The sequence below is a fragment of the Neopelma chrysocephalum genome, unplaced genomic scaffold (genome assembly GCF_003984885.1).
Source record: "Neopelma chrysocephalum unplaced genomic scaffold, ASM398488v2 Primary Assembly neopelma1_106b, whole genome shotgun sequence".
In the NCBI taxonomy this organism is placed as follows: domain Eukaryota; kingdom Metazoa; phylum Chordata; class Aves; order Passeriformes; family Pipridae; genus Neopelma; species Neopelma chrysocephalum.
Genome location: NW_020897771.1, coordinates 298,796 through 325,257, shown reverse-complemented (window position 1 = coordinate 325,257; position 26,462 = coordinate 298,796). Strand labels below are relative to the sequence as shown.

At 50.0% G+C, this 26,462-nt stretch overlaps 1 protein-coding gene and 1 long non-coding RNA gene across 3 annotated transcripts in view; one reads left to right on the top strand and one right to left on the bottom strand.

Annotated features, from left to right (window-relative positions):
* LOC113973858 overlaps nt 1–26,462 on the bottom strand; it is a 53,541-nt gene that overhangs the window by 23,608 nt on the left and 3,471 nt on the right. The gene's annotated exons all lie outside the window — the stretch shown is intronic.
* EPS8L2 (EPS8 like 2) overlaps nt 1–26,462 on the top strand; it is a 48,238-nt gene that overhangs the window by 18,967 nt on the left and 2,809 nt on the right. For both annotated transcript variants that reach the window (XM_027696377.1, XM_027696378.1), the window contains exons 4-18: nt 10,649–10,713; nt 13,388–13,549; nt 13,818–13,967; nt 14,077–14,156; nt 14,287–14,426; nt 16,230–16,309; nt 16,769–16,895; nt 17,243–17,331; nt 18,719–18,793; nt 19,253–19,401; nt 19,557–19,683; nt 20,035–20,150; nt 22,852–22,963; nt 23,717–23,824; nt 24,881–25,022. In XM_027696377.1, coding sequence (XP_027552178.1) covers nt 10,649–10,713; nt 13,388–13,549; nt 13,818–13,967; nt 14,077–14,156; nt 14,287–14,426; nt 16,230–16,309; nt 16,769–16,895; nt 17,243–17,331; nt 18,719–18,793; nt 19,253–19,401; nt 19,557–19,683; nt 20,035–20,150; nt 22,852–22,963; nt 23,717–23,824; nt 24,881–25,022 — 1,722 coding nt within the window. The remainder of the gene's footprint in view (nt 1–10,648; nt 10,714–13,387; nt 13,550–13,817; nt 13,968–14,076; nt 14,157–14,286; nt 14,427–16,229; nt 16,310–16,768; nt 16,896–17,242; nt 17,332–18,718; nt 18,794–19,252; nt 19,402–19,556; nt 19,684–20,034; nt 20,151–22,851; nt 22,964–23,716; nt 23,825–24,880; nt 25,023–26,462) is intronic.

Sequence of the window (26,462 nt, the reverse complement as noted above, 5' to 3'; positions counted from 1 at the left end):
TGGGAATGAACAGGCTGTGTGTGCTTCTCCTTGGAGATCTATTTGATCAGAAATCGCCCTCAGCAGCTACAGGCTGCCAAGGTGGTTTGTTTGTCTCTGGGAAGTGACTTTGGTTGTCATAGGGTTTTGGCTGAAGCTTTATCCAAGTGGAGTAGCCTGGAGCAGTGACTTATCTCACTGGGGAGAAGTGGGATGGCAGGGGCTGTACTTAGTGTTAAACAAAGCCATTGGTAACTAACTTCAATTAGCTGCCAATAAATGAAACATGGGGATACAGGTAGAGCAGAAATTTGGGCTGCCCTGGATGCTGCAGGATGGGCAGGTGCCAAGTGGGGGTTTAACCACGTCAGTCACTTCTGGAGATGGAGGACACATGATAAAGAAGCAAGAGGGTGAGGTGTGGAAATTTTGAGTGCACACAGGACTGCTAGTTCAGACAAACTCCTCGTGCCTCCAAGGGCATCATTCCTTCAGCTGTGCACTGAAACTCCAGCACATCCCATCAGGGGCAGGCCTGTGGTTTCCAGGTAAACAGGAGTACAGAGAGGTGTAGAAACGGACCCAAGAGCTGACAGTGGTGGTGGAGCCATGCAGGTGTGTGGGTTGGCACCCATGGGGGCAGGGGCCCAGGGCTCCGAGCCGGCAGGGTTCCAGGGAGGGATCTAATGCTGAGCCCAAGGCTGATGGTGCCACAGCACAGGGAGTAGGGAGCACCCCAGGATGCCTCTGCCAGAAAAACCAGCCAGGGGAAAGGCTGACAGACTGCCTTTAGAACAAACACAGCTCTCAAATAAGCACTTTTCAACACAGAATTCCATCTTTTACATTTTTTCGCATGAACACACCCCAAAAGCAAATTTTACCAGGGTTGGGACCTCTTTGACCAAATTCCAGCAAACCTTAAATGAGGACTGTACGTCCCTGGGCCAAATCCTCAAGAGGAGTAAAGCAGCTGCCTATTATTTCCCTGCCTCTGCTGGAGCACAGAACGAGCCCTGCAGGCATTCCCTGCACAAATCCGAGGCTGTTGGCCAGCTCAGCTCCTGCATGAGCATATCCAAAGGGATTTTGCTTGGCAGCACTGGAAGCCCACCCCTTAGTTCAGGAAAGGGCACTCAGCACGTGCAAACCAATATTTAAATGTCTTGGTCCCCTTCCCACTTGGATCCTCCCTCCCCCAGCATTAATTTCTGCTGTAAGCTGGCACATTTGGGGGTAGAGGGCAGGCAAGAACTAAAATTCCAGGGAGAATTATGTTTTATAATGAAACAAATCACACTAAGCCGAGCTGGCCTTCATTATGTGATTATGATGCTGCTTAGGGACGCTTGGAGCTGACAAGACTTTCCAAATTCCCATTTTTCTCCAGTGCAATCAGGCTGGACCCTCAGTCTGTACACTGCCAGACCTCCAAGAAATGAGTGCAGTGACTCCCAGATTCCCAGCATGCAGGCATCCACTGCATTTAAAACTTGCTGGGTAATGATCACAGGTGCTCCAATGCACACAGGTGTCTAAATATTATTTCTTGGTGACCAAGGCCTTGGGTTTAGCTTTCCAAAGATGTTTTATCTACAACACTACTGGCCTAACGTGACAGGGGTGCCAAAGGCAGGTACACAATGTTACCTGAGGGCTGAGGTGTCCCTGAGATCAACAGGGGCTTATTGGGAATATTAAACCCACCTCAGGTGAGACCCTGCAGAGGGATATTTAAAATCGTGGTGGTGAGGCTGGAGCAGAGAAGCAGCTCAAGGCTGTGCACAGAAAGGCAACTGGATGATGAAGGTGGGGGATTGCCCTGGGGGCTCCAGGACAGAGTGTGAAGGTCCTCACAGGACACGGGCTCACGGCCCTGGTGTCACCCTTGGCCTGCTGAAATTGCCTTGGTCACTAAGTACATTGCCCACCACCACGTCTTCTTCACTGTGGTGAGCACAGAGGGATGGGGAGAGATAACCAAAGAGAATTCTGCAATGAAATTGGCTTAAAGCCCCGAGATACCCTCCCCTGGCTCTATCCCTACCAGAGTTGGATAGGCTTTCTAACTGGTCAGCCACCCTCAGTGGAGTTTCCCGGCTCTCAGGGGAGCAGGACACTCATCTTTTTCTCCCCCCTTAGCAAAACAGCATCCCATTTGTTCAGCTCCACATTCTGGAAGGGTCTGTGGCTGCAGGAGCTGAGCCCCAGCTCAGCTGGCAGCAGGGGAATGGCTGGCACCTATCAAGTTGCCACCTTCCTCCCCGCACAGCCAGCGGCTGAATAAATGTTAATGCACCCCATAAATAATTGAGGTGGCTTCTCAGCTTACGGGCTCTGCTCAGCCTGGATGAAAGCCTGGGGGGAAACCAGCGTGGCTGGGGCAGAGCCCACAGGAGGGGCTGGCAGGAGGCGTTTCTGCCCAGTGCTCCCCACAGCAGCAAAGCTGCTGCCACCCCTCAGTGCAGGGTCTCAGGTGGGCTCCTGCAGGTGTGCCCTCAGCTGCTCCCACGGCTGCTCAGACAGCGCTGGCTCTCCGGAGGGATCGGGCAGCACAGCCAGGAGAAGCTGCGGAGCCCAGGGCAGTTTGATGTGACAGTGATTTCTTGGGGGGCTGTGGGAAGCAGCAGTTTTTCTGTTTGGCTCTGTCTGTCCCTGCGGTGCTCAGCTGCACTCCGGGAAAACCTGTAAGATAGGGCCCACGGGGTACAGCCTGCCCACTCCATGCTCAATACACTCATTTGTGGGAAAGACCAGAACTTGACAGGGCACAGGGCTGGAAGAGGGATTCTGGAGGCTGAGTGAGGCTGCGGAGCGCAGTGCTGAGGGGTAGTCACTTGACACTGCACCCCCGTAACCCAAGCCAGGCCTCGGTGCCGTAACAGGACACGGGGCACCAGCACAAAGAGAAGAGCCACTTCCTGCCTGGCCTGGCCCTGGACAGGGATCATCTCCCTGGGGAGCCACGGGCAGAGAGGCTCCGCAGGAGGCTGCTTGGTCCTGGCCAGGCAGAACACACCAATGGAAGAGTAAATTATGTTCAGTGGTCATGAACTGGCTCATGGAAGTCTCCACAGACCCCCTTGTCTCCCAAAAGGGCCTGCACCAGAATGGTGCCACTCAGCATCATGTCTTGAAAGCTTTCATCTCACTGGAGAGAAAGCCTGAGGTCCAGCAAAGATCCAGCCTCCTTGCCCAGGCCATTAATTCCTCATCTCCACTGCCAGCCCTGAATAAGTCCCTTGTCCTCCTGCACTGCTCCCTTGGGGCCATTTCAGCTCCTTTCTTCAGGTCCCTTTCCCACAAGAGATTCCAGGTTCAGATTACCTGGCTCCCCTCCGACACTGCCGTGTGGGTGACCCCTTTATTCAAAGCCTTGGACATTTAATACTCCAGCTGGAAACAGGGCTGGAAGAAAAATCGGAAGCCAACATTCCTGTTGGTTCCTGCAGGTCAAACCCCAGGGGTGAGTAAGACAGCGAACACATTGGCTCAGCTCAGCCCTGACTGGAGCTACTGGGAGGAGCAGGCACTGCTCCAGGTGCTGTTGGCTGGGAATTTGGGATGGCAATTAGTGACAGGGATGCTGTGGGGAGGGATCTGCCACCTCTGACACTGCTCAGCATCTCCAGTGAACCTTTTTTCTTTGCCACTTCAAAACTGTTGAGCGCAAGTTTTCTCCTTGGATGGAGTAACTGCTCAGAGCTTGCTCAGAGCTTACTCAAAGGAACATTGTCCTAAATGGAAATGGCATTTTGGATGTGCCCAATTACCTTGGGAAAAAAAGCCGTGGTACTTAATAACAATGAAAACAAACAAACAAAACCAAAAAACTACCAACTTTTCATTATGAATTTTTTTGATCCCCAAGTAAAGCAAATTAATCTTTAACTAAATCAAGGTTCCCCCAATCTTACTTATTGTATTCTGACACTCAAAAAATGTCATTACCAGGTACGGGAAGTTCAGAAAACACCACTTTGGGTTGTTTGGTGAAAAATAATTTGGCAGATTTCTCCCAGCTCTGGTTGTAAAGGCAAGAAGGAACATCCCTCCCCGTGAGCCTCCCCTGCTGTTCCTCAATCCCCCGCTGATCCTGCTCCGAGCAGCACGGCCGTGCTGGACACAAACCCACACTGTTCCTCATGTGCTCAGTCCTTGCACAACCCGGGAGCTGGGTCAGGTTTTTGTTTGCTCTCCTGGAGTGGGTTGTGTCTTCAGCTAATAAACCAGGAATGTGAGCACTGGGCCTGAGCTGCGCAAATAGGAAGAGTGTGGAGTAGGAATTCAGCCCTGTGGCACCTGGCTCCTGGCTCACTGCTCCCATTCACACCTCCGGGAGAGCCGGGTCATTCACTCCCAGAGCTTCCAGAGCTGTCCTCACACACCAGCCAGGAGCAACAGCTGCCCCAGGCAGAGATTTCCAGTGCCACAGCCACCAGTGGAGACCAGCTCCAGATGTAACAGCACACCCAGAGAGCTTGATGCTTCCTAAGCTGCAAAGATATTCCAAAATGGAGCTCTCCCCACACTGGCCCTGGGGAACAGGGAAGCAGCAAGGCAGGACCTGCAAATGCTTCCCTGTCTGGAGCTCAGGCACAGCAGGTCTGTGCAGGACCCAAAACCAGATCCTTCACCAACCCTGTGCAACCTGGAGCATCCCATCCTCCTACTTGGTGAGGAAGCAGGAGCCTGGCAGATCCCAGAGCTGGGCTGCTGTAGAGCTGTGCTCAGACCACCACATCTGGCCCTGGAGGCTGGCCCTGACCTGCTGGTTGGCACAGCCCAGCTCATGCCATGCTGGCAGGTTACTATAAACAGCCTGTGCACAGCTGGATAACATATAGATAACATAAAGAACTGGCAAGCTTCAGGAGGCACAGCCAGGACTTCCTTTAGGCTGATCCAATGGATGTGGAGGCCGAGGAGTTTGGCAGTGTGATGCAGGGAATGGAGGAGAGATCCTTGGTGTGGCACTGCCAAGGAAAACAAATCCAATTCCTCTCTGATTCCTCATTGCTCCAAACTTGTCCATCCCCCTGTTTTCTGCTGTGCCTTCTGCCCAGCAACGGCTGGAAACAAATATGGGGAGGGATAGGGAGGATCAGGGAGGATCCTGTGTGATAAAACTAATTAAGCAGAGAAGGATGTGCACGGAGGGGAGGAGGGGGCCCTGCAGCTCTGCTGTAGCTGCCTGTGTTTGTTAGAGACACCTGTTTACCCCACAGCTGACCCTGGCCCCGCACAGGGGAGTTTTTGTTTAGAGCACTTCAGGATGGAAAGGGATGGAAGGAGATGCAATGTTGCCCTGAGTTTGGCATCCCGCCTGTAGCAGCCTGTAACCCCCAGCAGGTCAGTGCAGCCCCAGCACACTCCCTGGGTAAGCTGAGTCCCAGAGGAGCCTGTTTCTCTCCAACCCAGGCAGATGTTCTCCACTGTGGATATTCCAGGTATACCACTGGGTGTCCGACTCCTACAACCTCCCTTTCTCCCACCCCTGGTCCCACTGGCACATTGTACTGGGGACACTGTGCCCTCTGGTTTGGAGAAAGACCAGCCTGCTCCTGCCCTCCTTGGCACTGCTCAGCATGCTCAGAGACCTCAACCAATTATCCCAGCTCCGAGCTGGTCCTGTGGGCAGTTTATCCCACTAGTTGATCTCTTGTGCTCACTTGAAGGGAGTGTTCACAGCCACAGTCCCTGCAAAAAGGTGTTGCACAGAAATGGAGAGGGATCTTGGCTCTAAAGACGTGGTTTGGTTTCCTGGACCAAGCCAATAACCCCGTGTGCACTTGCATCGATCCTGCTTGTCTTCCTTATTTATTCCTCTCTTTCATCCCTTCCGCTCCTTAACACAAAGCCAAACAGGGCACTCTCCCTTCCAGAGGAGATTTTAGCCTCATCACTGGGATTTCAGCCCAGCACTGTTTTGAGCCGTCGGGTAAAATCCACCCTGTATCTCTGCAGTGGTCTGAGCTTTTCCCGTTTCCTCACCAGTGCCAGTGGGAAACACCATTCCCACAGCCCTGTTTATCTGTAGGGTGCTGGTGATAGATAACATTCTTTGCCATTTTCCCCACACCTCTGGATGTGAGGCAAGAGTAAAACCACCTGGTTAGGAGAGGACTGAAGTGAATTCCATTAAAGAACCATTTATAGGAGTTTTTCCCCCTCAAAGGACTGTCTTAGGGATCACTGGGCCAGATCCTGAGAGGCAAGAGATGAGACAATGAGGTTGTGCATGTCCATTGTGTTATCCATGCTCAAGGCATTCAAAACTTTCTGGATCACCCATGCCATTTATACAGTAAATGTCTGGGATCAGCACAACTGCTCCTCAGGCCACAGTAGATCACAGCAGCACCTTCCAGGATCTCCACGCAGGACACCAGAAGGACAGGACAAAGCCGTATTGTTTTCCCATCTCTTTGGCTCTCTCTTGGCAGACAGAAGGAAAAAGGCCAGTGGTGGTCACTGTGGGCCAGCTTTATCACCTTGGGATGTTTGCTGGACTGGTGCCACAGCCCTAGAGCTCTCTTTGCCCTTTGCCTGTGTCCTACCCAGAGTCCTGCACTGCCACAGCCTCTGAAGGTCACACAGGACATACACAGAGCTGCAGGTTGGGGCTGAGCTAATCTGGGGGAAGTCTTCCCTGTATTCCTGCAATGCTCATTTATCACATGGGGATTATGGAATTCTCTGCCTGCTGGGGCAGGTGGAGGGTGGGATAACACCTGAGGTGCCCGTTGCAGGAGCTGTAGAAATGCCAAGTGTCCCGGGTGAGGTGTTGGATGAACCGGGAGGAAATTGGTTCCTGCTGCCGAGCCAGAGTCCCTCCATCCAACATCCAGCAGATAAGGACAGGGCTGGGCAGAAAGGCAGCGGGGAAGCACATGGGACAGGTGACCCTCCTCCTGAAGCCCTTCTGGCTGGGGGAGTTTACCTGTGCAAGGCAAAGGATCCCCCTTGATCCAAGAGTCAGTCACAGATCTCCCTGCAGGCATCACTCACAGGATCCCAGAATGGTTTGGGTTGGAAGGAACCTTCAAGCCCATCCAGTCCCCCCACCACCATGGGCAGGGACACCTTCCACTAGCCCAGGTTGCTCCAAGCCCTGTCCAACCTGGACTTGGACACTTCCAGGGATGGGGCAGCCACAGCTTCCCTGGGCAACTTGTGCCAGGACCTCTCCCCCCTCACAGGGAAGAATTCCTTCCTAAAGTGTATCAGTATTAGCCCAGCCCAACCAGAGCCAGATTTAAGCAAAGACTAATAAAGATGCATCATGGAAAGCTCTGCAGCTTTGAGTAAATAAACCCAAACCCCCTATTTTTCTTTAAATACCCACACTCCCTGGATAGCTGTGGCCCAAGACTGACTCTGTTGTGATCTGCAGCCTGGATCTTTAATTCTTCCTGTGTTTCAATCAAAACTAAGCGCTAGGAAAGGAGATTTCAGTGTTTTGGCACCCTGCTGTCCCCGGAAAGCCAGGCTGGTTCCAGACCTCATGGTTTTATTTGCCAGGAGGAAACACAAAAATAAAAGTTTCCATGGGTGTGGGGGCCAGGTAGAAGCCAAGGAGACAGAAGGGATTTCAGGAGAAGGAACAAGCAGACTTCTTAAGGAAAGGGACAGGAAAGAGAATATGCAGTAACTCCCCATTTCTTGCCCTGGGCAGATTCTGGGCAGTCACTTGAATGACATGGTGAGACAAAATAGAGGCACTTTGTTCTAGTTCTGCGACTCTCGGAGGTAATGCAGAAATCCCCCCAGGGAAAATCAACAGAGGGAGGGGAAACATCTGCATTTCTCCCTGTCCCTGGGCTTGCTACTGTCTGGAAAAGGCTGCAAAGGGCTAAAGGGGCCTTTGCTCTCTGCAGTCACCAAGGGCAGGTGATGGAAAGTTGGGCTATGCAGAGTTTTGAGGTTTTGGCCAGTCCCCAACATTTCCAAGGGCTTCTCCAAATATTTTCTCAGGGATTCATGCTGAGATCTCCCTTGACCGGGACATGTGCAGCTTCTTTGAGCTTGGAGGAAGGGCCAAAGGCATTGGAGGGGATCCCAGAGAGTCTGAGGGCAACAAGCTGCAGCCCTGACCACTGCTGCAGCTCCAGGGGCTGTTTTCCTACCTGGAACAGAGATCTGCACTAGCCTCCCTCTGGAAACCTCATCCCCCTGGTGTTCCTTCCCTTCCTCGCAGACTAGCAGCTCCCAGTGCAGCTCCAACCCTTCCTCTCAGGGCTGGAGACATTTGCCTGCCCTAATATAAACCCCCTTTGTTTCCAGACCACCCACTTCAGCCTTTTCCACTCCCGTTAAAAAAGGGATGCCTTTTAAGGGATGCCTTAAACTCCAGATCTGCCTCCATCCCACACGGGTGCAGTGCTCTCATTTCCATCAGTGTCATCTATTTACACGAGAAATGCCTGGGCAGGAAATTGAGGTTACTGAGAGAAGAAAAGTGCCTCACATCAGCCCCAAATCCCTGCAGGATGCGCTGCCTGTGCCCTACCCCAGACCTTGCCCCACATTCCAAGTAGGACAGACTGCAATTAAAGCCCCCAGCAAACAGAAAATGCCACTGAGCCTTCCCTGCGAGCCCGAGGTGGGAAGTGGCTGTGCCGCAATGTTAATTCTTTTATTCAAGGTCACTCTGGAATGGCTGAGCAGGGAGCTGGGCTGGGTGTCCGAGGCCTTTCCCCCTGAACTATCCTCACTCCACCTCTGAGTCAGTGCTGGTGGTGTAGGAGACCCTGGCTCAGAGACCTGCAGTCTCCAGTCAGCGTTCCCACCAACAAACCACTTCTACTTGGGAACAGCCACCACTCCAGGGCTATCAGGAATCAGCCGCAGAGGCAAAACACTGTTGTGTTTTCAGCCACAGAGACACGAGGTGTGAAGTACTCGTGTTCTGCCAAGATCAGCACACACCAGGCCTAAAGAGTGTTAGAAAAGTGCTAAAAAGCTTTAGCAATCAGCTTTAATCCAGCGTCTGTCCACCCTGGCCAGAGCAGGCATCTCTTTCCAGCGTGTCTGGGGTGTCTGTGGGTGCTCAGCACACTCCTGCAGCCATGGGCAGGATTGCCACCACTGCTCAGCCCTGTGGCTTCAGGAGAGGGCCAAGAGGGGCTCCGGGTAAAAGCTCTTCTCCGCTGGCCAAGGAGAAAGGGGAAATCCCCCAGGCAGATCCCATAGAAAGGCAGTGCCTGTTCTGGAGACACCTGCTGGCAATGCCTGTGGAGCTGGAGCTGATCCTTGCTCGTCTCTTCCCATGGAAGGCAAGGAGAAATAAAAGTGTAAGAGATACAGGGGGAATGTGGAGGAAAGGCTCACAGTGCCAAGGTGGGACCCAAAGGGAAAACATGCTGCCCCTGCACGTGTCCCAGGCCCTGATCCCAACTCTGATTTTAGGACAGCCAAAGAAACGCCTAATTCCCACTAGATGTGAGCTAAATCAAAGAAAGTTGGAATGGGAGCATTCCAGGGGCTAGAGGGGCTGGCTGGAAATCCCAACCTGTTCTAGGCAGGACAAATCCAGGCACGAAGCTGCACGTCACACACAGGGGCATTTGCAGGAATCCTGGCAGGCAGTGCCTGGAATACATGTTGACTCCTGTCAACTCACCTCTTCACCAAAAGATCCTGGTTTTAATACATTTGGAAAGTGACAGAATGAGTTCCTATCAGGACAGACATTTTCTAGGAATTAGCCTCTTTAAATGTGAAATTTGTTAAATGAGGCCACGTGTTCTGTGTTCAGAGAAAAGGGGAGAACAAGAGAGAAGCCAAATCCCTGAGAAGGTATTAAGGAGAGCTTTGAGTGAACCACAGAGAAATTCAGATGAATATACACTTCTTTAAAACCCAAGGATGTCCTCTGCTGGCCAGGAGGATGTTTCCAGTTTGGATGCTCCCAGATCACTCTGGGCCTGGATAGTTCCTCCTCTACCATTCAAGCAATTTAAAGGAATCCCTGGCCAAGGGCCGATTAAACAGCGAGTAAGAGCTGGCAGGGTCAGTTCCAGGAGGATTATGTTCAATAGCCTCATGGAATACCAAGCAATTTTTTCCCTAATTGCTCTTTACTGCTGCTTTTCAGTAAGAAATGCAGGAAGTAATAAGGATTTGTTGCCTCATAGAAATACTATACAAAAAACTGAGGTTCCTGGCTGATCCCAACTGCCTTTCCTACCTGTAGCAACAGCCCTTTACTGTGGCTTGCCAGGAAAATCAAGAAAGGAAACTGAAAGCATCCCAGAGCACAGAGGGTTCTTGTGGAGGACGAGTCAGAGGGCTGTCATGTCCAAACTGGTGGGTTGTGGTTGGATTTTTCCTTCTGGCCTTCTGCCAATCTTCTCAAAACACTCCTCATCTCTCCAGCCCTCTTCCAAAAGCTTTCCTAATTGTTCCTTTTCCAGGGATTTCATTTATACAAGGTTTAATTTGCTCCACAAATGGTGCTGAATCAAAAGATGAGCAGCACGAAGGAATACAACATGAACATGCACTTTACACACTCAATTTTCCAATCCTTCTAACAAAAGCTAATAATATTCCAGTTGAAGCTGGAATCTCAGAGATTACAAGAAAACTGTAGAGCTGTAATTCTCAGACCCTGATTCACAGATAAACAATGAACACTTGTTTTCTTCTTTTTTTTTTTTTACAGAACAAAGGAAAAAATACTCCAATTCCAACATCATTATGCACGAGACTTCCCAGTACCATGTCCAGGTGAGCACACAATGGAGCACTGAGGGGCTGGGAGGCCAAGGTCAGTGATAGGTCCCGGTCATGCAGTGTGTTCCCTGTGTCCTGGACCTTCACGGGGCCAGAGAGCAGTTGGGAATCTCCTTACAATTAAAGTCCTGAGTAACTGGGTAGAGGAGGATGGCGGGGGGGATACTGTTAAAAAGGCAAGGGGAATTCTGTACAAGGAAAGAGGAAATGGAGAAGCTGCTGCCCTCTCCCTCCTCTGTGTCCATCCCTCCCATCCCCCTGTGCTTCAAACCCTCCTGATCAGCACAGAGAGGTTAAAAGCAGAGTTCCCATGGTGGTTACAGGAACTCAACTTCCCAAACCACAGAGACCACATGGACTATCAGCTTTCAGCTCTCCCCAGCTACTTGTCCTCTCAAGTAACTCAAAGCCCTCCACACACTCAGGCAATAAGCCAAACCCATCTCCCAGTGTCAGGCACCCTGTCCATGGAGAGGAGCCAGCCTGGCCATCCTGGGCTCGGCCATTCCTGAGCACAGCACGCTGGGACAGGCCAGGACACCGTGGGCACAGAGGTGGCCGCTCATCACTGCTAACCGGGCAAGGCGAGGAGGGAAGACACTTCATGAGGTTCATATTTAGTACATGGGGCCCTTTAAAACTCTAAATTTAAACTTTTAAAATGCCTGTTTGGAAGGAGGTCCTGGTTTGCATCGGAGAAACCAACTCGATGGCCCAGCAGTCACTCACGGAGGCAGAGACAGGACTTTACACAGTGCAGGAATTCCTCAATAATTAGGCCATATGCCACCCGTTCACAAGTCTCTCCCCTGAACTTTGACCAAGGCCAACAGAATTCCAGTAGCAGGCACTGACACAGAATGAGGTTTCCTCACAGAAGGCATTTTACACCCTTTGAAATAATCTGATCAAAGTTTAATGGTGGATGGACTCATTGCCCATTCTTACAAAAGCTGCTGTATTTGAATATCAAGGTTTTAATGAGATAAAGTTAAGACAGCAGAAAACTTCTGCCCCTCAATCCACCCACATCTACAGAAAATGGAAAATGAAAATGAAAAATATTCTAATGAGTGAGTCTGACAAGCAGTTTCCCCTCCATGAAAATTAGCTTAACAGTAAACAGTAAAGGAATTTATGAAGCTTGTAAAGCTGGTGGATAAAATAATAGAAGAGATAAGAACACCCGTCATCCCATGTAAACCATTCTCCTCACTGCTCCAAAAGCAGAGGCCTGTCACCTCTGCACAGATAAGACTGACTTGGCAAATACCTTTCTGTGCACTGTTTTACAGTTCCAGTAAGACAGCCCAGTGTGTTTTCATACGTGACTGCATTGCTAATCTCAGCTCAGGCTCACACACCTGCCAGCAGTTTTATTTAGTCAGTGCCTCACCCCATACCTGTGCTTAGGGAACACGCAACGGGTCTGCACCCTGCAGAGCTTGCCCTCTTCTCTGCTCCTTCCTCCAGGATTTGGGAATCATCCAACAGCAAATGGGGCACCGCAAACCCTATCCATCCCTAATTCCCACCAGCACTAGCACCAGAAAGAAGCTGCTTGACCCCTGAAAAGCTTATGTCTGATCACTGGGAGAAGGGAGGAAGACATGGGATCAGAGGGAGAAAAGCCAGGCAAAACTCATCTCTGTACTCCAAATTTCAGATTAATTTACGACTTGCTGTACAACACACCCCATTTTTCCAGCTCTTCCTTTGAAACCAGGCTGCAGGGCTTGTGCTTCAGAGAGAAGCAGGAGTTCACACTGCTGCCAGCTGGGCAGTGAAGGAACAAGGTGAAACAGGACCAGTTCCTTTTCCTTCCTGATTTTTTCCCCTTCCCTGTTGTCATCTGGACACGTGGCCTGGCTGTGCTGTCATGGCACAAGGACGACAGCTCGGCAAACAGCCAGGCTGCTCTGAGTCCCAGCTTTTCCTGCCTCACAGTCCCCTCTGCTGGCAGACACAGCCAGTTCTCCGGTCCGCGGGGAGCAGCGCTTGCTCCTGCCTGCTGCTGAGCAGTTACCTGGATTTTTGGAGTGGCCTCCACGCACTGCTGGGAGGCACTAGCACCATTTGGATGTGACACATCTCTCCTTTCCACAGCTGCCTCGTTGCCCTTCCCTGCCCAGCATGGAAGCTCTCCAGAGGGGCTGTTCCCAGAGCAGGGGACCCCACACAGCACACTTGGCACAGAGGATTGACACTCGCCCATGGCTTGTGTGAGCTCTTTGCCTGGCACAAATCCCACACAGGCAGGTCTGCTATGCCAGACAAGCAAATTCCAAGTGTTTTTAGCTTGGCAAGTGAAGCTTAACTACTGTATTTAAATTTCCAAGCCAGTTTCAGAAAGGCCAGGGCAGTAACTCGTGTGTAGGAAGCATTTGCCCCGCTGGATGGGGGCCAGAGCTGCTGGAATTGAGGAGATTAATATGCAAGTGGTGAAACTGGTTATGCAAACCCATTACAAAACCCAATCTTTCACTGCCATGGCCAGGCTGGTACCACCAACCAGAACTGCTTTGTGCAACAACTCCTTCACGCCTGAGCTCTGAAGAACTACAAACAGTAGCTGAAGCCTTTAGAGATACTTTCACCACTGATTTACACAGTTTTCTGTGTAAATGTTTTCTACCTGTTTTTTCCTCCTTACCCTCCCCATCTTCAGCACTTGGCCACCTTCATCATGGACAAGAGCGAGTCCATCATGACGGTGGATGATGCCATCAGGAAACTCATCCTGCTCAACTCCAAAGAGAAGATCTGGACGCAGGAAATGCTGCTGCAAGTGAACGACAAGTCCATCCGGCTGCTGGACTGCGAGACAAAGGTACCTGGGGCTCTGTGCGAGCTGTGGGGTGCAGTGGGTGCCCTTCCTGTTCTACCTGGAGAAGGCAAGTTCTAAGGAACCCAAACAAGGGTGAATCACTACCAAAATCCACTCCTGGATTAGAGCCAGCCCTGCAGCATGGGAAAGGGATGGTTTTAGCAATGACAAACTAAAGATCAGGACGGGGATCCCAGGAGTTCCTGCACAGGACCACTCCCCCTCAGTTCAATAGTTCCCATTGCCTGACACCTTCCTCCTCCTCTTCCAGGAGGAGCTGGAGGACTTCCCTCTGCCGACAGTGCAGCACTGCCAGACAGTGCTCAACCAGATGCGCTATTCCTCCATCCTGCTCCTGGTGTGCCAGGATTCGGAGCAGCACAAACCTGACATCCACTTCTTCAACTGTGATGAGGTGGAGGTGAGCAGAGCACTCCTCGTTTGTCTCACTGCCTGCCAGCCCCTTCCTGCTTTGCCCTCAATCCTTCCCAGAGACAAGTCCCTACAAACATCCCTGTTTTCTCTTTGAGGCGGAGTTGGTTCATGAGGACATAGAAAGTGCCCTGTCAGACCACAAGCATGGGAAGAAGATACGGCCGCAGACACTCAAGTAAGTGCTGCGGGATACAGCTGGGAGTAACAAACCCAAAGCTGTTTCCAGTGGTGTATTCACACTCCAGTCTCTTGGAAACAGGATCAGCAGCCACTGACAGGGTTGCTCTGTGACCTTTTCCTTGCAGGGCACACCAAGAAAAGATCAAGCAGAGACAATCCATCCTTCCCCCGCCGCAAGGGCCGGCTCCCATCCCGATCCAGCATGACATGCGAGGCTCAGGGATGAACAGGAACAGGGTGGCACCTCCTTCCCAGCATGATCCAGGTACTGGGAGCACTCAGGAAGTCTGTCCTGGGGATGGGAAACTCATGAACCCAGACAGCCAACCCTCCTGAAGTGGTCTGTGGTATAAACAAGTGTTGCACTCACTGGGCATCTTCTGCTCAACAAACCAAAATTCCTAGAAACTCCTTGTAAAAACACCTATATTTGGGGGGTTCTGAAATTGCCCAAATAAGCAAAGACCCCCCCCATAAAACTGAGCTACCACATGAAGTTTGAACCAAGCATTAGTGATCTTAAAATGTACAGACAAGACAGACCTGGTCAGAAAGACAAGTTCCTGGCTCTGCTGACTTCACAGAAGCCAAGATTTCACCCTCAAAAATCAAGTAAACTCTTGTAAAGTCGAGTGTGGAAATGCAGTTCTGAACTCTCCCCTCATGTGCTAATCCAAAGACTGATTCCAAAAGCATCCTGACTTCAGCCCCTTTGGGCTGGCTTGAAAACAGAACAGAAACAAGCTCCTTCTCTGACAAAAGCTCAAACTGATGAGCAAACTGCAAGCATTTCTCATCCCTGCCTACCATACCACCTCTTAGGATTCATTCCTAGTTTCAAGGAAAACATATAATAGTATACTATAAGAAACTCCAAACCACTCCTTTCCTGGGACGGAAGCTCTGGCTCCGGAATGGAGAGCTTATTTCAGGCCCAGTTCTGCATCATGAAAGGAATATCTATGTTTCTGAGCTGGACCATGAATAAACACCTATATTCTGATGCAGAGCAGCCACCCTTATCTCTGCCCTTCCGAGGGAGCTCAGCACAGAGCTGAGCTTACACTGCTTCCATCAGCTGAGCTGGGAATTCACCCAGGCAGGATTTCTGGCTCTGAGAGCACAGAGCCTGGCACGAAAGCAGATGACAGGAGAAAGCTTCGAGTGATGCCTGTTCGCTGAGATCACTTCTCAAAACACGCCCTACTGCTTTTTCTACAAAACCTGTCAGAACTAATCACTTCAGCCCCACACTTACAGATGACGTGGGTTTTTCACGGTCCTTTGCCCAAGCTGCCTCCCAAGTTCTCCCACTCGGTGTATCCTGCTGTGCTGGCCTTTCAAACCACATTTCACTGAGCTGACAGAGTTTTCTTTTCACAAGGGGCCACCCCAGCAATTGTAAACGCTGAAATATCTCCCCTCACTGAGTGGGTGTCTCCTGGAAGCCAGGAGGTGCCTGCAGGTTGGGCTTTTTGCAGGATGATTGGTATTTTTAACACCCATTAAAAAAAGACTGCACACAAGTTTGTACAAAATTGCTGATTTGTGCACGGGCCTGCCTAAACATCCATCGTGCAGAATTCCTGGCATGCTGCTTTACAGCAGTTGTGTTCACTTCCAGGGCTTATCCCTTCTTTCTTAACTACTGTTCAGTTAAACTAGAACCTCTAGGAGAACGAAGGCTCCTGTGGAGATTAGAAGAGAGAGCAAAGTTAATCTAATCACACTTGACATCTTGTTCTTCAGTTCCTCAGCATAGATCCAGCAAAGGTACAGGAGTTGCTGACTCAGGGGCTGGCAGGTCTCTGCTGGTTGCTCCTCCTGATTCATTCCCTGTCCATACCTGAGAACAGGCAGAGTATTGACACAGGGGTTGGCAGGCAAGTGCTGTGACCTTGGAAGATTTAATCAGCAACCTTGATCACCTCCTGCTCCTTATGGTCTCCTGAGGTGCCCTCATAACCCAGAGTAAACACCCAAGTTGGGAGTTACCATCCCATGGATCCCTGCCTTTAATGGAGCCTGAAAAAGATAGGAAATATCTTTTTCTCTCCCTCGTTTGCAGACTATGAACGACGAAGCTCCAGCTCTCACGACCACGAAGAGTCTCGGGCCATGTTAGCACAGAAGATTGAAAAGGAAACGGTGGGTAACCAGGACAGTGCACAGCCCACAGGCAGGAGGAGAGGGAGAGCAGGGAGCAGACATTTAATGCATAATCTGGTCATTTTTCAAACTGATATCTGCTGTGCATAAAGATAAGGTGGCCAAAAGCAAAGCTCCATCACTGGGTTAGTTACAACATCCTCTGACCTGAGGCAGCTCTGCTGATTCCAGGTCTGCTCCTCCCCATCCCACAGCCCGGTCTTGGGTTATTTTCCAGCCGTCCATTAGCAGGGGTCACTTGTCACATTGATAAGTACAGCACCCAGCCAGGCCCAGCTTTGTGTTTGGAAAGTGATGAATTCAGCTTCATTTCATGCCTGGATTGTTGATTCCTGTGCATTCTTCCAGGAAATGTAGCAGGCTCTGGGATTCGGGCTCCCAGCTGGGTGCAGCCCAGGCTCACTTTCACCTTGGTCTCTTGGGTTTCTGTCCCCACAGCAAATCCTGAACTGCACTCTGGATGACATCGAAGTGTTCGTCGCCCAGCTGCAGAAGGCAGCAGAGGCATTCCGACAGCTCAACCAGAGGAAGAAAGGGAAGAAGAACAAGAAGAAAGGGCCAGCAGGTACAGTGCAGCAGCTGGAACAAACAGGGAATACAGGGACACAGGTGAAGGAGGGGGGACACCTCAGCTCATGCCCCAGCAAGGCCAGGTGGATGCAGCAGCACCATTATGGATCCAGCCATTTCGGAAGGTGTCACTGGTCCGTGGGGACCTCCTGGAGAGCACAGGGAGCCTGGTGAGGCCTCCAACACACAGAAAGACATTTGGCTTTCCCTGACCCCTAGATTTTTAGTAGTTCCAGGCTCAGCACCTGTTTTTGATGTGTTTTCTGCCCAGCAGGCAAATGAACCGTTCCCAAACAGGGATTCTGTAATTAACATGTCCTTCTGTGCCCCTTCTCCTGGCAGAGGGAATGCTGACTCTCCGAGCAAGACCCCCGAGTGAGGCCGAGTTCATCGACTGCTTCCAGAAAACCAAACTGGCTTTTAACCTCTTGGTAAGGCCCGGAGGGAGGTCCCATCCCACACAGTGACAGGGCTTTTCCTTGTGCATCCCAGTAGCAAGAGTTTGGAGTGAAATTTGAATGCAAAACACCACAAAGGGACAAAGGTGTAAATTCCAGGTTCTTCAGAACCCAGGACAAACATTGTGTGAGGCTGGCGCAAGCCAGAGGCTTGCAACACCTGGCATCTTTTCAGATACAGGTCTGAGAAGTCTCTGCTTGACATTAACTGATGCCCCCCATTGCCCCCATATTCCTGGCTCCTTTCTTTCTCCTCTGGAAGACCCTCTGTATTAAGAAGGGAATGAAAAGCAGGAGCATAAAGATGTTCCCAGTGCTGCCATCTCTGCTTAGTGAAATGTGTGAGACCCAGAGGGTCACAAGCCAGAAGGAATTCTGTCAGTTCTGACCAAACCTGCCCAGCAAACACATCCTACAAGGTCCTTCAGGGAACTTATTAGTAAGGAAACCACAGAGATTGTAAACAACCTCAGTGCAGGACACCAAGCTCCAGCCTTTTCTTTTAGAGGCAAATATGAATAATTTGTGCCTGCTCAGGGCCAGAAAGAGCAGCGTATCTCCTGGGAAGAGCCCAGGGCTGAGCATGGAGAACTGGGAATCTGTGGTGGAGCACTGCCACATTCCACACCACGTGGCTGGGAAGTCCTTGAGAAGGGCCATTTCATTTAGTCCCCTTGTTTCACACTTTCCACCTCACATTAATGTTTAACCACCAGCATTTAAAATACTTTGCATTTCAGGAGGAGCAGGGAGCCTGTTTTCCATGGCAGCAATGCCAGGAGCCCAGGACAGGAGAAGGAGCTGAATGGAAGCACAAAGTGAAGAGGTTTCAGCTCAGCTGGTCACTGCTAATAAAACCCCATTCTTACAGTAAAGTCACCCTGTTTGCTCCTCCATTCCACCACAACTCACTCCAATAAATACCATTGGATTTGGAGCATTTCAGTGGCCAGGGCAGCTGTAGGTGCCACAGGCAAGACTGTGGTGGAGATTTTTCCTCTTCAGCAATTTGGCAAAGGACCTACAAAACACTTGTTCTGTTGTTTTCATTCATGGAACTAGCAGGGTTTTCAACCCTGCAAGAGGCAGAAGCCATAATCCTGGCCTTTCCTCACTAGGACTTTCATAATAAGCTGAGGTTTTCTGTGTTGCTCCAATTAGCTTCAAAGGGACTGATTTAGCAGAGCAGGTATTCCAGCCCTCCTGAATTCACCAGGAACTAGAAATGGGCACAAAAGAAAAAAGAATGATTCCTACTCCCCAGTCACTTACTCTTCTTATCAGTCAGCACCAATCCCTCCATGCAACAGAAAAGAGAAGGCACACTCAGGGTTAAACTGGGTTTCCTTTCTCTTTCCAGGCCAAACTAAGGAAGCATATCCAGAACCCCAGCGCTTCGGAGTTGGTACATTTCCTATTTGGACCGCTGGAACTGGTAAATCCTATTTCCACCCCATTAATAAAGCCTGACTGTGAACAAAAGTGCCAGCCAGCTGTGGTTCCCATTGGGAATCTGCCTGCTCTCACCTTCAGGCAAACATGGCTCAGTATTCACACTGAAAATAAGAAGCAGAAATCCTGACATGGAAAAGGACAAGAAGGGACACAGAAATAGCAAGATATTTTTCATTTTTTGAAGTGCCAGCTTGTGATGTCTCTACCAACAGCTCATTTTTAGATCAGACCATGCTTTGACTCCAATATAAAAAATTCTCACATTCCTCTGAACTGTCCAGTCTTCTTCAAAGATTTAGGCTGATGTTTCTTGAGGCGACTGAGCTGATCTCAGGATCAGCTTTGCCTTTGATTGCTGCTCCTTTGTGTGTCTCTGGTTTGATATTTTGACCGTTTCCTGCAAATTCTCTCCTGTTTGTGTGGTTTGTGTGTAACCCAGATCATCAATAGCTGTGGTGGCCCCGAGCTTGCCCGCTCTGTCGTCAGCCCACTTCTTTCTAAAGACGCCACAGATTTCCTCAGAGGACACCTGACACCCAAAGAGATCAACCTCTGGGATTCCCTGGGGGAGACATGGACCAGATCCAGGTGAGGACAGAGCTGCCATCTCACCAGGTTCCCAGTGAAAGGACGATTGATTCTATCAGAGGGTCAAGGATGCCCTGATGCTCCTGCTTCTCCCTCACATGCCTTCAGACACATTCCTTGTGAATCTCACCTCATATTCCCGCTTCATGTCCTAGAGCCGAGTGGCCCCGAGACGCAAACATCCCCACCTACATCCCCAAATTCCGCAACGGCTGGGAACCACCCACAGAAATCTTCCGTGGAGCTCCCTGGGAAATAGACATCGGACACCTGCAGGAGGAGGTTAGTCCTGTGTCCCTGGTGACCCTCTCTTCTCCTTCCCCCTTTTCCAGAGAGATGGATCTGTGGGGGGTGTGGTGGTGTCTAACAAGTAGCAGCTCAAAACTCATTTGGTTCTGGTCACTCCGGTTAAATATGGAAAAAAAATAAGGCTGGAAAGGGGCAGCAATAACCAGCCCCTCCTGATCAAAGGCCACTATCATGTAACTGAGCTCCAGGGATACAGGTTTGCCTGAAGAACGTTTTGGTGTGCGCCTCACGGTGACCAAAAGCTTCCAGGCCACGACTCATCTACCACTGTCCCTCTCCTTTCCCCCTTCCCTGGTAACGCTGACTCCACATCTGCCTTCCCAGCTCTCCTCAGCCAACGGATATCCCTACCGGAACTCCTCACTCAAGCGTGGCCCGGCGGCCGACCAGACACAAGCCGTGGATGCCTTCAAACAGAACGTCACCCAGCACGTGAACAGGTCAGGGATCCTCACATCCCAGCTCCCCCCAGGAACCTCACGCACACACACGGACAGGTACCACAACACCGGGATGTTTGGGCATCCTGGAGGTCACTCTCTGCCACTGTTCATAACCCCCAAGAGAAGGTACAGATCAGACAAGGAATCATTCACCTAAGCACTGTCTGCTGTTTAATCACCACCAGCTCTGCAAGGAAAACGCTTCCAGGTGTTTTCCACCACAAGAGGCAAAAATATTGCCTGACCTCATTAGTCCATCCATAGGTCTTGTTCCCTGCCCCCAGCCCACCAAACTGACACTGTGGATGAGGGGCCACAGGTGCTGCACTGTGCTTCTGCTCTCCGTATATTTAGAGACACTAGAATCAGGGAACCACAGAACGGATTGGGTGGGAAGGGACCTTAAAGTTTGTCCAGTTCCAACCCTCACCTTCCAATAGACCAGGTTGCTCCAGAGCCTGTAGTTCAAAATCACAGCAAAATACCTTAAATCCAATTATATCAGCAAATAACTTATTTCTGTTGTTCACCACATCACAGTTCCTGGTGGGACCCTAAAGTGGTACAGATGCAGGAAAAGAGTGTGTGAAGCAGGGAAAGAATTAGGATCATTTCCCTTCTCCAATTCCAGTTTTCTCAGTTAGGCTGGGAAAAACATAGAGAATTTTGTTTAAATGAGAAGATTTAAGTCTAGTTTTAGTGACTATTAGACAACACACATAGGCAAACACTTCCATGTCCATCAGCACAGGCAAACTATAAATAGCAGTATGGAATCTTGGGATAGAAGTTATCAGGGTGCCTTTCACCAAGGCCACCTCTCCCTGGGACACCCCCCAGTCCCAGCACAGCATGGGCTCACGGGGAGCAGCTGAGGATCTCAGGTGCTGGACCTGTTTACCTGCCTTTCAGACTGTCAGTGGCAAGTTTTCCTCACAGGTAACAATTAAGAAAAAAAAAAAATTCGAGTTCATTGCACTGAAGTTGAGTCTGCCCAGAGTTAGCCACGATGACAGTCCTGGCACAGACCTTTTTCCTGCTGTGCTCATGCTTTTTTCAGAGGAGTCTGAATGAGTTTTCTAGCCAAGAGACCCCATATTAGCAAAAACACCCAGCACATCAGTACTACAGTTATTTACAGGGCTTTTGGCTGCAGAGAAGTGTCCTGAAAGTCCCAGGCAGTACCACAACCATCAGCACGGGTCCCTTGGGCACAATCCAGGTGCACACAGAGCACACACCACCTCCAGTTCCTCCCTCATGACTCATTTACCTTCTGGAATGCCACAGAAGAAGTAATTCCAACCTAACTCGGGCCTTCCTCCCCCTCCCTGCCTTCAGGGCACTGCTGGGCAAGGCCACTGCTCCCTTTCTGGCCAGGTGGATTCAATCTGACTGCTCCAAGCTCTTCCCCACGGTGGAATTACAACTTAAATACTACACGTGGGTGTAACCAGACCAAGAGCTGTCCCAGAGCATGGAATTAAACACAACGCTACAACCACTGGTGTGCATCAAACACTAAACCAGCGATTTCAACATTTTTCAGACCACCAAAAACATATAACAAAGGCAGGAAAATCAATTTAAACTTAGCATAATGGGGTCATTTTTCAAAGCCAGGTTTTACAGGTTCAGAAGAGCTGAGCTTCCACAGTACATGGATTTGAAATCACTGACCAAACCCAGTAAGTCAGAAATGGAAAAACAGTTGCTGGAAGCACTGGTTTCACCAGAACTTGACATAAAGTGGAGGAGAACCTGAGCACCTACTCCAAACCCACTGGGAATATGGCATCAGGTATCTGTGCAGGCTACACATCACAAACAAAAAGATCCAAGTACACTAAAATAGTTCCTCGTATTCCTCCACAAGGCAAGACAGTTTTCCATACAGTAAACATTTTTTGAATTAAAAAAATAACACTACACTCAACTGGAGAAGAAAGTGGGATCTGCAAAATTTTCCCAAGTCAGGCAGAAAAAAAAGAAAAAGAAAAATCATTTCAGTTTGGGTTAAAGAGAATCTTTCATTCTATTTTTTCACCATTTTCAGCAATCTACCATATTTATTTTGTCTCTCTTCAAACAAAAAGCTAATTCAACATTGAAAAGTGTTATGTTCTAGTGGTAGAAATTCCCAAGCAGACACATGAATGCATTTGTCTTCCCCCTCTCCAAATGCATCTTAGAACAGAAACATTCGAATGCACTGTTCCTGGAAACCTGCAGAATTCTGTGTCAGCAGCTCAGTGTTGCCTGATGAAAACCCCACAGATTTCCAGTCAGTTCTGCCTACTCTCATTTTCAGTTCCCTTTCCCCCAGCTTCTCCCTGTTCTGGCATCTGGGGCTGTTTTTTCCACCGATCAGGACAGGAGGGTTTCACACCTAATTCTTCCCAGGTACAATCAGAGTGTTTGGTTCGTGCCCTGTCAGCCCCTCCAGGCTCTAAAAAGCAGTATTTTCTTCACAGCTCCCCACAAAAGACCATTAACCAAACCCCCTACAGCTTTTTGTTTGCTTGTTTGTCCCCAAAACCAAGATCTTTCACTAAAATAAGGGGTGAAAATCTTCCTCAAAAAGAGGAGTAAAGGGATGCTGCCCCTCCACACACAAACAAACTTGCCATCACCACTCTGTTTTACCAGCGAGCCCACTATCAGCATCCATTAAAACTGGGGGTTTCCTCTGCTGCAGGAATTTTGAGGCCCAGGGAATGGCTCTGCCCAAGAGATATGCCAAAATCCGCTACGACTTCACCGCGCGGAACGCCAACGAGCTCTCCGTGCTGAAGGATGAAATCCTGGAGGTAGGTGAGCACGCCTGGGAAAAGCTGCATCCTCCCCTTTCCAGGGGCAGGAGAGACCTCAGGACACCAGCAAAACACCAGCTCAGTTTTCCTCAGTGGTTTCTGAGCGGTTACACCAAGTTTTGCCCAAGTCTGAGGCTGGAAGAGACTGACTGTGTTGGGTCATTTCCTGAGCTAAAACACATCAGTCACCCCTAATTACAATGAGGAGGGAGGAAAACAACCCAGTGCAGTGCCCCACTCACCTCCTTCCTGGGTCTGTGCTAGTTATTACCACTTCCCCCTCCCCAGGGAATTATTTTCTCCGAAAACATCCTTTTTCATAACCTTTCTCTTACTGCAATGCTGTTGGCAGCTGGAGAATGTAGGACACGACTTGGGCCAAACACTCAGCCGTGACCTGAGGAAAAGGTTTCTATGCAAAATACAGCTATTTTTACTTATTTAACGTAAAAAGACAACAGTAACTCAGTCACTGGAAAAAAAAATATGGAGAAACAGGGAAATTGAGCAGGAACTATGAGTTCTTCAGAGGTGCTCTCCTGCTCATCCATCCTTAGGACAAGATGCTTTCCAGGAAAGGTTTCACTCCTGGATTGCACCTAAGAACAACGGATCTACTCTGAGCTCCTGCCCTCAGTGATGTTATTCTGGCAACTTCACCTTCCATGTGGTCCATCTCCACTATATCCCATTTTTGTGTGCCAGAATTCTGTGTTCCCACCAGTAGGTTTATTTTTGTCCCTCTCTCAGGTGTTGGAAGATAACAAGCAGTGGTGGAAGTTGCTCAACCGGAGCGGGCAGGCCGGTTACGTCCCGTATAACATCCTGGATGTGGTGAAGCTGGAAGAGGTGGAACAGGTCTGTAGTCAGGTGGTATCTGACTGGTAGCACCTGCAGGGCACCATCAACCTCTGGAAATAATGCTGTTGTTAGACCCCCCTGGATTTCTTAGGATGCTGTGCCCAGGTCAGGATAAACCCTCACAAGACAGACAAACTCAGGAGATCCCTGAATCTCCTACAATAAAACTCTCACATTCTGCCACGCTCACCTTCCCCCTTCCCAAACAAGTATATCCTTCCCATCTGTGCAGCAGCCCCTTGCTTTCCATAAAAGCAAATTCTTCCATGAAAGTGCCGAGGTTTTTGTTGGAGGTTAAAGACAGACAGTTCCCTCACTAAGTTCAGTGCAGCAGCAGGAACACATTGCTGGAGAGGAGGCAGATGCACACACCATCTAAGTGAGAATTAAGTGAATATTGCACCTTGCAGTGCAAAAATGTAGAGCTGGAGTGCTCTAAATCCTCTAAGGAAGCATGGAATTGCTTCCCCACTTTGGTCTTGTAGAGTTTCAGCAAAGCATAAGGTGGCCCAGCAGGTCTCTGGATAAATCCCTGAGTTTAACCTAAATGTCAAAAAACTTTCCAGACTGCTCCAGGAGCTTGGCAGTGGTCCTGCTTCACATCCCAGTTACAAAGCAGTGAGGCCTTGCCTTCCAGTGGGATTTCTGTTTGTTTTCTCCTCCTGTAAGGATCCTTTTGCTTCCCAAGGAAGCCCTGTGAGCAGTAATTTCTGCATAGCAAGAGGCTAAAGGGCTGAGTCACACATGTGGGAAGTCATGTGCAGCAGCAAGGAAGCACCAACACCACATATGATAGTCACGACATGGGATGTTAATTTTCTAGGGATGTTAATTCCCTCACACAATCCTCAGCCTTTGGTTTGGGTTGCTCATTCCCATAAGAACCCAGAAATTACCTTCTTCCAAGCAGCTCCACCTGAGGTGCCACCAGCCCCACACCAACACAGGGAGAACATGGCAGTTTGTCCCTCTGGCAGTGAGAGGCAAAAAGTTTAAGAAAGTGAAAAATGGCAAAATTCTTACACCTTTTTTTTTCCCCCCTTTTGTAACCAGTCTAACCAGAGGTACAAAGGAGACCTGAGCCCCAGGGGCTACGGACCATCCAGCCCAACTCACAAGCTGCCTGCAAGCTACGCCGGGGACAAGTGGGGCAGTGAGATGTTATCGCGCAACTCTCCCCAGGATGCCAAAGAACGTACGTGTCCCACGTGTCCCACGCTGGGCTCCCCTGGCTCTGGTGCTCCAGGCAGGGGCCAGACCTGCCCATGGTGTTCCCTCTCAACTGCACCTTTTAGTGATCAGCACTAGACCAGCAGTGGGTTTGGAGGAGATTCCAAATGGTACAAGAGCCAAGAGAGCAGCCCTGGTGTTAATGACTCACCTCCCGGGCTCTCAGGGAGCCCAGGACAAGCAGGGCAATAAGTGATTATCATATCCTTCCCTCCAGCTTGACCTTCCTCCTCCTCTTCCCAGGGAGAGAGTTTCCTTTCCCTTCCAAAACATTTAAGTGTGTCTAAGCAACCACACACACTCAGGTCAATCCCTTTCTCTTGCTTCCTTTGCTCATCTGCTGCCACACATGCAGCGCCCACCTGGCCTGTTCCTTCCTGTGGTTCCACAGAATTCCCAGACAAACAGGAGAGCCACATCACAATTCCCAGACAAACAGGAAAGCCACTCCCTCACCCTGCACATGCTTTGGGGGGGTCACAGAGCAGGAGGGAGACCAGGAGCCCTGCTCACCTCACCCTCTTACCCCACCCTGTTCATCCTCTGTGGACTCCTGGAAGCAGGAGCCCTTTGGGACAGTGGAGAGCCCCATATATGAGCACCACGGACACATGTCTGTTCATAACACCAAGTTATTCTCCACATCCTTCAGGAGTTTCATGGGAAAAGTGATACTAGATACTGTGTCACTGGAGTTTTCAAAGAATCATAGAATGGCCTGGGTTAGAAGGGACCTTGAAGATCATCTTGGTCCCAAACCCTGATTTTTAGGAGTCTGTTGCTCACCCCCAGTTTGTGCTTCCTGCCACTGCTGTTCAGCTGTGGAGCAAAACCTGGAGCTCTGAGGACCTGAATCAGCAAATTACTTACTAGAAGCAGCAGTCAGGACTGAAAAAGAACCCAATTCCAAATCTCTAATTGCAGATTCTCACAGAACTGTCCTTCCACATCAGGCAACAGCGAAGGGGTGATATGGGAGGAAAATAAATGGCAACGCAGGGGCAGAGAAAAATGGGAACCTGGTTCTCAGAAACCCCAAATCCATCCCTGCTGACCCCTGCTGCCTCACGTGGGCTGGGGTTCTCCCCTCTTGCTGCTGTGTCTGCAGGACAGTTCCCTTATTTCAGCAGCCCAAAGGGAACTAAGTAACTCAAAAACAGGAAGATGATCAACTGAAGCAAAAAGCCAACAGCAACACCAGACATCAGGGAAAGGGACCCTGTCCCTTGTCACCACCTGACAGCACCGGTGGGAGCAAAGACACTGCCAGATCAGGTTTACACCCTTGAGCAAACCTCAAGCAGAAGCTCGTGGGGGTTGTGGGGTTTCACATCCCTTGGCTGAGGTGTGATGGACAGGGGGAAGTTACAAACGTGAGAAACAAGACTGGTCTCAATGTAAATTT